At 45.1% G+C, this 13,326-nt stretch overlaps 1 protein-coding gene across 4 annotated transcripts in view; it reads right to left on the reverse strand.

Moving 5' to 3' along the window:
* NCOA6 (nuclear receptor coactivator 6) overlaps positions 1–13,326 on the reverse strand; it is a 37,312-nt gene that overhangs the window by 4,068 nt on the left and 19,918 nt on the right. For all 4 annotated transcript variants that reach the window (XM_041398186.1, XM_041398185.1, XM_041398183.1 and 1 more), the window contains 4 exons: positions 9,628–9,749; positions 5,311–8,295; positions 3,729–3,797; positions 1,811–1,847 (listed from right to left, as the gene is read on the reverse strand). In XM_041398186.1, coding sequence (XP_041254120.1) covers positions 1,811–1,847; positions 3,729–3,797; positions 5,311–8,295; positions 9,628–9,749 — 3,213 coding nt within the window. The remainder of the gene's footprint in view (positions 1–1,810; positions 1,848–3,728; positions 3,798–5,310; positions 8,296–9,627; positions 9,750–13,326) is intronic.

The raw sequence follows: 13,326 nt of genomic DNA on the forward strand, positions 1-13,326 counted from the left end.
CAGAGGTCTCACTGCAGTGTCACCCTTCAGACAAGTCCTGCTTTGAGGGAAGGACTAAAACCACACAAACTTCAGAGTTAAGTAACAGAAACCTGAAATAAAAGTTTCTCAATGGAAGGACAGACAAACATTCTCAAGGAAAGACACAAGCAGAGGAGACTATATATTGTAGATAATCTCAGATACAAAATACTGAAATCTATTTCCCTATAAGGGAGTATTATGGGCCATCTACAAACTGGATCCCCCAAACAGGTGGGTGCTTCCCAGAGAGAAGCAAGCAAGCATCAGCACCCAAAGCTCAGTTTAGTACAGGTCATTTTTACAGATTCTAGTGACTAAATCCAGAGCTGGGATTGTCTCATAGGAACCAGCACATCACTTCCCTCCTTTTATAGAAGGAAATCAAATTACTCCAAGTGAAAATATTTCTAGTGGTTTATGGGTTGCAAGGTTCCCCTAAGGTTTTAAAGGTTTTTAATGGCTTTAAATTAGAATAGGTTTAGAATAGCTCTTAGGGAGAAATTGGCACAGGTTGCCCAGAGCAGCTGTCTGCCCCATCCCTGCATGTGTCCAAGGCCAGACTGGACTGGGCTTGGAGCAGCCTGGGATACTGGAAGGTGACCCTGCCCATGGCATGAAGGTAAGTTTTAAGGTCCCTTGCCACCTAGACCATCTGTGATTCTATCAAGGTTTGTCCGGTATGGTTCAATATACCCAAAGCTGCCCACTGTATCAGCCATCACCAGACCCAGTTTGCCTGCAAACTTTCCTTCTTTTCCAGTCTTGCTCAGAAGAGCATCAATCAGAAAAACTCTGAAAATGCCCTTGTGGTAATCTGATGTACTGGGTGAATTTGGACATGGCCACACAAGGACATTTCATGTAGAGAATCTGCTCAGCTGCCAATGTCCCACCTTCAGCTTTTCAGAAAAATTCTACCCTGAAGAAAACTCACTGTGAAATTTCAGCTTTTCTTTACCAGTCCAAATGAAGATACATAGGGTTAAATATTCCATTCAGAGCCATTCCTGAGCTGAGGAAATGTACTGCATTCCCTCCCTTACAAAGGAAGGCACTGCCTCATCTCCTGAGGAACGCCACAAGGGGCTGCTCCTCTTGGCCCAGCCTAGGGGGTCACTCCACCCATGAGGGCAGTGTCCAAAACCCAGCCAGCTGTGCCAGCACCATTAGCCAAAAACCTCCCCAGGGGCTCTCCTGTCAAGTGAGTGGGAGCCTGGGGCATTTAGAGTCTTCCAAGTAGATCTTGGAAACTGTATTTTCTTCTGACAGAACACAACCGTTTGAAATAATATATTTTAATTACTGAATGTTTTAACCAGGACAACATGAAGCTTCTACCTGACTTTCTTATCAAGTTTTGGCAGAGTGTTAACAAGCAAATAGAGGAAAACTGTTGAAAACAATCCTCAAGGCAGAAGAACAAACATTTGAAAGACTTCCTTTCAGAAAACAAAAATTCACACGACAGCTAAGCTGCAGGCTTTGGGGGGGTTAATTTTGATTTGTTGTGCAACCATCAAAACCCTTCCAGGACATGAAACATCCAGGCCTGAAAGGATGAGAGGAAACGTTGCCCAAAGCACAGACTAAGGAAAAGGTTACCTTATACTCATTGCTTTTCAGCAATGGTTTGGAATATTCAGCTGGCCAGATGTCTTAGCAGGAAGGAAAGGACGTGGCCAAGAAAATGAAAAGCAGTAGCATAGGTTGAGCAATTAAGCAAAGAGAAAGGGACTTCCTCCCACGAAAGCTATATCTACTCTGAATCTACAAACTATCTCCTTACCTTTGACCAGCAACTACTGCAGCATTTGTCTCAAGTTCTACAAAAGAAAAAGATAATTTTAATGTCTGCTGTAGAGATCCATACCTGCTGACAAGGCATGACTAGCTCACATTTTTCTATCATATATTAGATCTCAAGGATAAGCTTCTCTCAAAGCAAAGCAAGCCAAAATACCACGCTGGCCAAGTGCTTGGTCTGATTACAGCCTTCAGGACACTGGAGTCAGCTAAGACAGGGGAAAATTAAAGCCCTACAGAAGAAAACGATAGAGGAACTCCCTGGCTACACTCTTCTCCCTTTTTAGACTTCCATTTTAGACAGCTTATTTCTACTAAACCTTCTAGGTTTCATTAATTTTTAAACCTTAAAAGTACCCATCTGGCTCTATTCTGCATGTAAAAATTTGCCTTAACCCAACTGCCTCTCACAGAAATGTCTTCTAATGACAAATTTCTGAAGCCCAATTGCACTTGTACAGAATTGGAAAATATCTCAGTGGAGATGATGCAAAGAGAAGTCTGACCTGTTTTCTCTCTCTCTCAGTGATTTTGTACACACAGGTCAGGTTTCCTTTGGAGTCTTCACCTCAGTAAAAGCTCTCCTTTTCAGCACATAAAATGTCAAGTCTTTTTACTGTCTGTCTTTTAATTGTCTCCATATCCACTGTATCCTTTGTTGAGAGGGAAGACCTATACCTAAACACAGGCCCTCTCATGAAGACCTGCCAGAGATTTAGGGATTAACATTGGAACCCCATGGATGGACCCCCTGTGCTTTGTCTCATTGCCCAGCTCAAGTGTCCAACCAGCTTAGGGCCAGTGGTACACAAACTGGGGCTTTGCCTTTGACAGCAATTTAGCCCCCAGTTTGCTGGAGTGTGCACAATGAATAGAGGCATTTAAAAAAGTAAGAGAATGGGCAATGTCTGTCCTTCTAGGATGAATTTGCAGTGTTGGAACATCATTCTCTTCAGTGTAAAGGGATAGAGCACTGTCTGAGAAAAACAGATGTCTTGGGGACTAAGGAAGAAGAGACTGAGCAATGAAAGGAGTTACCTTTCTTCCCACCCAAAATTTAAACGGGGAGATTATCCAACAGCAGAAAATGGATAGCATCAGTGCTTCCCCCAGCAGGAACCCCCAGTACAGTCACAGCAGCACAGGGCAATAAGTCAGGTGTGAAAAAACAAGGGTGTATGACCACCTTTGTCTTAGTGGAAATTGAAAGAAAACAATTTAGTACAATTTTTACTTCCTGAAAACTCTATTTCCAATCAGATTAGAGACAGCAAATAGATGGAGAGTGGCACTTCACATAACTAAGCCCACATCTATCTGTTTTCCCTGCTCAACCTGGGAATTGATGTTTTAACAGAACCCAGAACTGCTGGTGAAACAGCATGATAATAAATGGCAACAGCATAAAGTCATCTGCCAGGGCTCCATCCTGAAACACTGCTGGGAGGGCATTAAAAGTTGAACACACCAAAAAAAAAAAAAGTATTACCATTCTAAAACACAATCCCAGCATGGCATGAATATATTTCTATATTCAGAAGGGTACAATGAAAGAAATACCTTTCTTATTACCTCGGCACGGAACTTCCAAATTCAAATACAATGTACTGTTACAAATCCAGCCCCTCCAATTTAACACTGAATATCTAAAACCTTTCTTGGGGATTTTTTCATCTTTTACTCGACCCCATCCTGAATCTCCCACAAGGCTTTGGAGACTTCCAAAGCACAACGTAACTAGCAAAGTAAAACAATCCCAAAAGCACAAATAATAATAAAAAACCCTACCCAACCCCCAAAATAACTGGTGTGTTAGTGACCACGGAATATGCATTCAAACAAATACATTTTCATAAAGGATTTAGTTCACCTCTATTCTGCTTTTCCAAAGGAAGATTTACCTGTTCTTTGAACAGTACTTTCTGATGTTGCAACTGAACTTTTTTTCTGTGTTAAATGTTGAGAGGATGCTAGAATAAAAGTGGAGGGAAAAAACATTATTGTCAAAGGGAGTAAAGGAGTTCCTTTTGTGTGATCAGGCTGGTACAAAATGCTCTCTCTCCCAGCTGACTGCACTTTGCCATTTACAGATGCAATACTTTTAATCTACCCTCCACTTCCCTCCCACCATACACACCTCTCCTTTTTAAAACAAACTTTGGCAAAATTATCCCAAGCAAGTTTTCTCAAACTAGAATGAATGATGAAATTAAGTATCATAAACAACATTTTTAAATGTAACAGTTTTTCAGCAGACCGTGACATTAAAGGAAATCCTAACATTTTAATAGTTTAGTCTCCTTTTTTTTTTTTTTTAATGTTAATTTCAACAGAGATTCTGGGAGAAAATAGTATCTTTTCAATGAATCAGCGCCCTCACTCTTTAAATTAAAGTGCACAATATGCTCCAGAATTGCGGCAATAAGATGATGACTTAACCTTCCTTAGGTTGCCAAGTAAAAAAATCAGGCAGAAAACCAATTTTTGTTGGGCTAATGCTTTCTGGTCTTCAATGTGATAGTGAACTTACAGAGAACAGGAAGACAGAAAGTGTAACATTCCTGCTTAAATAAAGACTATCACTTCCTAGAAAGCCAGAATTCCTTCTGTGAAGCTCAAAGGAAGCTTCCATCTTCCAGTGGCATGCAGCTACGACATCCAACAGCCATGGGGAAAATCACACTGAGGCTGAAGTTTTCAGTTCCCCTGACTTCTGTGGATTTTATCATCCACAATTTTATCTTCTGTGTCCAATTCATGCTGTAAAGCACAGCACTCACTCAGCTCACTTCAAGAGTGATAGGTTCATATCCACACCAGATTCAATAAATTAAAAATAGCATCAAGAAATAGCATCAATGTAATGTATAAAGTCTGCCAAATGCACAAATTAAAACAGCAAAGCTCAGATGTAAAGTTATTTTATGTTTTCAAACTGAATGCAGTTAACTTTTTCATTAATTTCTCCAAAATGAGCATTTAAGTTTTTCCCTAGACAAACAGGGATTTGGTGTGGGTTGGTTTTTTCTTCTGTTCTAGATGTTATTCAGAAATTTCCCTAGAGGATGAAGGTTATTCAGAGAGGAAAATAGTATTATTAGGATTAGTTCATCATAATTAATTCAATAAATTGAAATAATTTACAAAATCAAAAGTCTGTGACAAGACTAAAGCAGAATACCAGTGTATCTACCAGGATAAAAAGGACCCTAAGTATTTGTCATTACTGATACACCCACTTTTCCTCCTTGCTTCCAACAGTTACATGAAGATACAGAATCATATGTTCATGACAAGTACCCCCCAGAAGCAGTAAATGGAAAGTGAAATAAAACATCTGGAACTCGAACCGTGGCGAATACAAGGCTGTGTATCACTCAGCTGTTAGAAACAAAGAGCAGCTGCGAGCCGCGGCTGCGGGGCCGGGAGAGCAGCCCCCGGATCCCCCTCGCTCCCTCCCTGCCCCGCCAGCCCCGCACTCACCTGCGCTCTGCAGCAGCTCCGGGGGTGCTGCGGGCTCCTCCTCGGTCGCGGCGCTGCCGCTCGGCTCCGGGCCCCCCCCGGGGTTGCCGCCGTTGGCGCTGGGGCCCGCGGGCTCCGGGGCTGCCGGGGGGGCTCCGGCCGGAGGGGCTGCGGCCGGGAACGCGCCGGGGCCGGGAGCGCTCGGGGGCGCGCCCGGGGACGCGCAGGAGGGAGCGCCCGCCGCGGGGCTGAGGCCCGAGCCGCCGGGCCCAGAAGTGCTCTGCTTCGTTACGCCGGGTGCCGGAGGGGTCCCGCTTTTGTTATCGAGTTCTGCTGGGGGCTGCTCTGTTCCCAGACTATTTGGGACCGACGTTTCTAGTCCCTGACCTTCTGTTTCTCCATCCAAAGCGTACTGCTCTTCCCCTTTCTCCAGGGAGCCCGTGACCTTCTTGCACGCTTTAGTCAGCAGGAGCTGGCCAATCTTGTCTACCTTTCCCTTTCCCTTGCTGGATGAAACAGGACTGCGCCTATTCCCAGAGCCCGGGCTGCTCGTAAGCAGAGAGGAAACCACAGGTCCCGACTGGGCTGCTGGCACAGGGCACTGCTCACCCGACCCTGCCCCCTGGGAAGTCTCCTCTGGGCTGAAGTCCTTGGCTTGCTGAGCTGGAAGCTGTGAAGGAACACTGGAAGGAGCTGGAGTGGAAGGCAGCTGGACAGGAGATGCCAAGGGATTCAGAACGAGTGACCTGCTGGTGGGAATACTGGACACAGGACTGGTGGATGAGGTGCTGGGAGGAGTGGGCCCGGAGGAAAACTTGATATTCTGTGGGATATGCAAAGGACCAACAACCGCGACCGACTGAGGCATCAGACTCGAGCTAGAAGTCATGGGGGCTGCTGGAATCGTGCTGGACTGAGAGCCCTTCATCACTTGGATGATTGAGGATGAGTTTATAAACACAGGTGTGATGAACTGCGGCCGGGTGTTGGACTGAGCCCCTGACTGTCCCTCGGAAACCATCACTTTGCTCCCCACGTTGGGCATGGTGACAACGGTGGACACTAATGCAGATTGCAGGTGGGATGGCAACGGAGCTGATGTATTAGCAGCAGATGTAATAGGGTTGGAAGTCACAAAAACTGTTATCTGGTTGGGAGGTAAAGGACCTGAAATAGAAGAGCTAACAGGCCTCTGCATTACTGGAGGAACACCCTGTGCCACACTTGCATTTACTTCTCCCAGTTCCTGGTGCCCTGGATTTGGACAGGGCTCGTTATTTTGAGTCAGGCTAAGTGAATTAGAGGGCTCCTTGCTCAAGGATGAATCCTGCAGTGGAGGAATGACAGCTATCTTCTTTAGCTCCTCACCACTGGGGACTATTGGTGCCATTTCAAGACCAGTCAGCCCAGGGGGCTTAATGGTCACATTAGGAGCTCCAGAATTGTCAAGAAGTTGACTTAGAGAAGTTGGTGCCTCCCTCATGGCTGGAGATACCATGGCTTTACTTTCCTCCATGGCTGGGAGCTTACTGCTGTCTAGGGCTTGCCCATCTTTTTTTGCCTGTTCCTCAGGAACCAGCACTTTCATTTCTGGAGTAGGGACACCTTTCAGTTCCGTACTGGGCTGGTCCTTGCTACCTAGGGCACCTTGTGCACTTTGACTCTCAGTATCTTGAGGCACACTAAGGATCTCCTTATTGTCTTCAGGAATGCCAGTCACAGCAGGTACAGAAACTGCGGGATTCTGGTTACTTAGCACGGAGTTATTTTGAAAACTTGTGGTCACAGGTGTCGGCAAAGAAGAGGGACTAGCCACCATATTTCTCTGTAATTCCATGTTCTGCAAGAGAGATGGATTCTGCTGAGTTGTCAGTGATAATTTAGCTGCTTTTGAATTCTGTCTGCCAGGGCTTGGTGTAGTTTTCCTACTGGATCCAGGACTGGACCTTCGACTATTGCTTGGGCTTGCTCTCTTTGTTCCTCCAGCATTGGTTTGTTTGCCTGAATTAATGACCACACCTTCCAACTTGTGTGACTGTGAGGCAGTAAAACTGGACTGATTGTTAATTGTGAGATTTGATGGGGCTTGTCCAATGGCCTTTAAAGTAGTGGGATTCAGACCCTGCTGATCAAATCCTCTATTGAGATTAGGCCTGGGAGGTAAAGGAATATTGATCTGAGGAGGGAACAGCCCAGCAATAGAGGCATTAAGCCTCTCTGGAGACAGGCTAATTTCTGAGGGTTCTGTGCTGGGTGGACGGTTATTAGGAGTCTGAGGGTAATATGGCCTTGGGCTAGCTCTGTTTGGGGTTTTAGGCCTTGATGTTTGTGATGGGGCAGCAACATTTGGAAAATGGTGTGTAAGAGCACTAGACAGAGAACTAGACTGCTGCTGGGGACTTGCACCTTGGGCAGCTGAAAGTGGGGATGGTCCAGGCTTGGGTCCTGTCATCATTAACTGGTTCTGTGAAACTACTAAATGAGATGTCACATTATTCTGAGCTCCTGATGTTGGAGGGCCCTCAGCTCCACCTCCTTCTGGAAGAGAGGCTACTGATGACACCTCTGTGAGGGGCGAGCTGGAAGGATTCTGTACGTTATCTGGATAAACCATCTTTCTTGCATTATTTCCCAGAGGAGGGTTGCCTGGTAGGGCCATCCTCTGTTTGTCAGGAGAGGGAGGCACGGGCCCAGGCCCCTGGAGGTTCACCATCACTGGCATGTTCCCGCTCTGCTGCATTGGCATCCGCTGGGCATCGGGGTTCAGGGGCCCCCTGGGGGTGTGAACCCCCTGGGGCACAGGCAGCCTGACTGATTTGGGATCCTGCTGCATCATCAGCATCATCATCATCTGCTGCTGCTGTGGTGTCTGGGGCGGTGCCTGGCCTTGCTGCGGGGCTGCCTGGGGCTGCTGCTGCTGCTGGGGCTGGGGCTGCTGCGCGTGTGGCATGAGCTGAGGCGGCATCTGCTGAAGTGGCCTTTGCTCCACTGGCTGAGATGGATAACCTAAGGCAACAGATGACACATGGTTAAAACCAACCAAAGATCAGAGGAAGCAGAATTTCTGTAACAAACAGGATTGGATAGAATGTACAGCCTGAAGCCTGCTTATCTTGGATGAGAGCCACATTAAAAAAAAACAGGCTTTACAAACAAAGCCAAAGATTTTATTTAATTCACAAAAATAGTTTTACTTAATGTATGACTTGCATGAGATTTAACTGGAGATCTTTTAGTGTGTTGCATCAGCTACTAACCCAAGTTCACACCACCTGACAAGTCTCTGTAACTGCCCATGGGCTTTCTTTCACTGGCAAATGCAGAGTTGGGCCTTCACTAATTATTACTCCTTAAAACTAACTTCAGATTTTGACAGCCCCCAAGTGATATATGGGTCTCCTCAAGCCAGGTCTTATAAGCTCTTGGAGATTTATATCACACCCGAGATAGCTCGGCCACCTCAGATGGCATAAAATCAGCAGGATCGCTTCTGTGGCAGTGTTGGAAACAGAAAAGTTTTAATAAAAGGCAAAATAACAAAGCTCTTTACAAAGAAAAACCCAGCCAGGGCAAGAGGTTCTTGTTCCTGCTAAAACACCTCACAAAAGTGATTAGTGCCTTTGTTTTCTTCTTTTTCGAGGGAATTGCTTAGGCAGGACTTTTTGGCTTCTGTCCAATCATCCTTAAGTTTGAGGTGAAGTCCCCAAGGTCCTATGAGGTGTCTTTTTGCCTAATTGAGGAGAGAAATTTCTGGGCTTTTTTTCTTTTTAAGGAGACAAAATATAATTTTGTCACTCAGTCAACAGGGGACACATTCCTACACCCAAGTGTCATGGAGCAGCACACCTGCCACAGACCTGACACTTTCTTGAGTATAAAGTAGAATTGGCCAAAAATGTGCTAAGAATTCCCTGGGTGGTTTATAATATAAATCCTATTGCAGACTTTAGATTTAATCCTCTTTACATACAAAGGATCATTCCAACTACAACCACTGTTTCTTCTCAAAAATCAGTTATTGGTCAATGCTAAATTTTTAAGACATCAGTCTGTGCTACATCTAGAAATACAACATTTTTTTATCAGTTATGTTACTGCTGAATCACGCTGTAGTACTCAGTATGATACCTGCAGGATGATAAATGAGAATGGGGCCACCTCTTTATTTTGAGCTAACCCAAATAAAACACTTAAACAATGGTACCAATTACTTACTAGGAGGAAAAAAAGTTTGAACTTGAATGTGTGATAGCATAAATAAAATAGAACTGTTGCAAAGATCATTAAAACTTTCCTATAGTTATTACATTCAGATAATCACAGAAAAATCCTACTAACCTGGTGGCCTACTTGCAAAATCGGAGAGTTTAGGGCCTGACTTCTCTAAACTCATTCCTTGGTCTCCAGACATCGATGACTGATCACTCTCCTCCAGGCCAGCTGGACGTGATTCTGAAGAACTGAAAGAAAAATAATCACAATTAAGAGCCAGCCTCAGTGTTTGATTTCTGCTTCTATAACTAAGTACTCAAGTAATTAATTCCCAGCACTCTCCACAGACCTGCAATAACCCACTGAAACGTCTCTGATGTAACTTGCCAGCCTGGAACACACACACCAGGTCTGTATAGTCACTGCCTTAGGCACTACTGAAAAGGAAACAAGTTGCCTGGTACTCTGTTGACCTTAAACATTTATTTCTGCTGTGAATCTGAGCTTTAGAACTAAGAGAATGCCAATGGAGATTTCAAATGATAAAGCTACATATATTTCAACTAAACTACACATGCTTTTCTATGACATCTGTATGGATAAGCAAGTGCCACGGGTAGATGCATTTTTAATTCATTTTAATGGTAGCACCTTTTCTTCCAGTGCTACACCCCGAAGTGACTCACTGAGGGTATCCAAGACCTTTGATAACATCACAGCACGAGTGCACTGACATGTCAGGCACTGCAGTCACCCTCCAGAGCCCAGACCTGTGTGGGACTGGGGCTTTGTAAGCGACCACAGGCTGGTCTGGGTTGGAAGGGACCTTAAAGCCCATCTCATTCCCCCCTCTTCCACTGTCCCAGGGTGCTTCAAGCCCCAGTGTCTAACCTGGCCTTGGACACTGCCAGGGATGGAGCAGCCACAGCTGCTCTGGGCACCCTGTGCCAGGATCTCCCCACCCTCACAGGGAAGAATTCCCTCCCAATATCCCATCCATCCCTGCCCTCTCGCAGTGGGAGCCATTCGCTGTGTTCTGTCCCTCCATCCCTTGTCCCCAGTCCCTCTCCAGCGTTCTTGGAACCACTTTAGGTACTGGAAGGGGCTCTGAGCTCTCTCTGGAGCCTTGTCCAGGTGAGCACCCCCAACTCTGCCAGCCTGGCTCCAGAGCAGAGGGGCTCAGCCCTCAGAGCACCTCTGTGATCTCCTCTGGACTCTCTCCAAAGGAGTGTCCTCCTTGTGCCCAGGGCTGGAAGCAGTTCTGCAGGTGGGGCAGAGGGGCAGAATACCCCCAGCCCTGCTGCCCACACTGGGGATCAGCCCAGGACTCAGAGGAGTTCTGGGCTGCGAGTGCACATTGCTGGATCACATTCAGTTTCTCATCCATCAGCACCCCACAAGTCCTCCTGAGGAATCTGATGCTCCAGGAGACTCTCTTGGACAATTTTAAATTGTTCAGACTCAATGCCCAATGCTTGGACTAAATCAAGACAGCTTTTGCAGACTTAGAAAAACCCCAGGTTTCTATAGTGAACAATATATATGGGCAGAGGATGTAAAATAAAGAGGGATGAGAGCAGAAGAACTGAACTCCTTATCACCTTCATGAATATATGAAGGTTACAGGAAGTTCTGTGTAGGAAAAGCTCTAAGCTAAAATTAAAGACATCCAAAAAAGTACACTGCCAATAGAGGCAGAATCATGCAGAAATGCCATGGACAGAAGTAACACTTTCAGCAAAATATGATTCTGAAATACATAATGGTGGGGAGATATATCCTACTCCAATTTACTTGAGAATAACAGTTTCTGGCATCTTGTGCAGCTGACACTAAGCTGTAGACACCCATGGAGACACCCTGGCCTGTCCTAATGTTCTATCAGCTACCTAATCAACATTCAAAAGGCAGCATGTGACTGGAAATCCCTGAATTTTTGTAGGTCAAAACTGGAGATAACATACACCAAGAGAGAAGAAAAGTGAAAACAGGGCAAACAGAACTGTTTCAGCCACTGCTGCTGAGGGCAAGGACTGCCAAGGAAAGCACCTGGAGTGCAGTGCTGTGTCTTATCCAGCACAGCACCAATTTTTGTGATACAGGGGATGTAGGCTTACATGTTTTTTCCACTGGCAAAATGGAGAGATATGCCCACAGCATTATATTAACAGCCACAAGTGAACAAAAATTCTGGCAGCAAAATCACCCAGAAGAACTGCAGCCTTTAGTGCAGGTGCCAGCCACGTGAATTGAAATAATACCTAAAATTGTGAATGCAATCTCAAATTCATCAATTTTGCTATTTATTTACAATGGTGGGAAATTAAAAATGCTACAATTAAGGTTCAGCTCAAAGCTGATAGACAGCATCACTGCACAGAAAGGTTTAACCCAGAAAACAAAACTAGTGCAACAGTGGATCCTTAGCAAACACCTCCTGCCAGATGGATCTGTGCAAATCTGGCAGAACAGACCTGAGCTTGGTTTGCCAGCAAACAGCATCTATGGTAAGAAAGTCTGCTTCTGGCATTGCTGGAAAAGTTAAACATCAACTGAATCTCAAATGAGGCTGAAATTCACTGGGAACATTTAGCAACAACCACTCAGGAAAAAAACCCAGGATATGAATAGCAAGATGCTTGTGTGAGGAACGAAATACTCCATATTTATTCTTATTTTCTTTTGCTCTAGATGTGAAAAAATAAATGAGTAACTGCACACCTGGTACAGTCTTGATTGTCATTAGCAGTACCTCTGCTCTGCTAGCTGCGCTCTGAAGTACAAACTTCAGATACAAATCCCTCATCAGAGCAGAGAGAGAACTCCAGGAAAACCCAAACCAACCAAACCACGGGTGGCAGCTGGCTCATAAGGAGAGCACAGATAAAATGACAGGTGTGGCAGACCCAGCCCTGCCCAGGAGCAGCAGCTCTGGGGGTAGAGAGGCTCCTCCCCTGCTGCTGGGCATCTCCCAGCTCTGCCAGGGGCTTGGCACCCCCGGAGCCGCAGTGAAACCCTCTGAGTCTGCCTGGGAAAAGCCTCTTTGTGTGCAGTGCTGTCACCACCTGCACTGGACACTGCGACCCGAATGGCAGCACTGGCAGTGACCTCCCACAGTGGATTACTTTTGTTCACCAGTGCACAGGATGCTCATGGTCTGTGCACAGGGGAACATGAAACAACTGCTTATTTGCGCATGGATTTAATAGAATTAACCAACCTGTTTTATCCACAATCCCATTGCATCTAGCATCTTGTTCCTCAGTTTACATCCCATCACCCAGTCTCCAGGTTCAGCACACACATGCAAACACTTTTAAACAACCAAATGTTCTGGGTTTCATTCCAATGCAAAGCTGCTCAGTTAAGCAAACCCTTGAAACTATTTTAGACTCAGCTGAATAAACTCCTTCAATAGCTCACTTATCCTATTTACATTCCAACATGACTGCAATCCATATTGCTAATTGTACTTTTGTTACTGTGTTATTATTCTCAGAAATTATTTATTTTTAGTGTCATTATCAAATTAACTGCACTTCCACACAAGGTTTGTTGCTCTGAATTCTAAAATTTCTGAGGAAAAATGACAGAGAGGAAGCTGAGATGCAAAGCATCCTATTTGCTTCTGATGCAAGAGAAAGTGATCCAAATCAGGTTTCATTCCTGCCAGTTCCAAGGCAAGAAAATGCTGAGCTTGCCCAACCACGTGAGGGAAGCTGAGTGAGTGAGTTTGTTGCTCTGAATTCTAAAATTTCTGAGGAAAAATGACAGAGAGGAAGCTGAGATATTTGCTTCTGATGCAAGAGAAAGTGATCCAAATCA

This window comes from Onychostruthus taczanowskii, unplaced genomic scaffold, assembly GCF_017590055.1.
Source record: "Onychostruthus taczanowskii isolate IOZ18803 unplaced genomic scaffold, ASM1759005v1 scaffold142, whole genome shotgun sequence".
Classification (NCBI taxonomy): Eukaryota; Metazoa; Chordata; class Aves; order Passeriformes; family Passeridae; genus Onychostruthus; species Onychostruthus taczanowskii.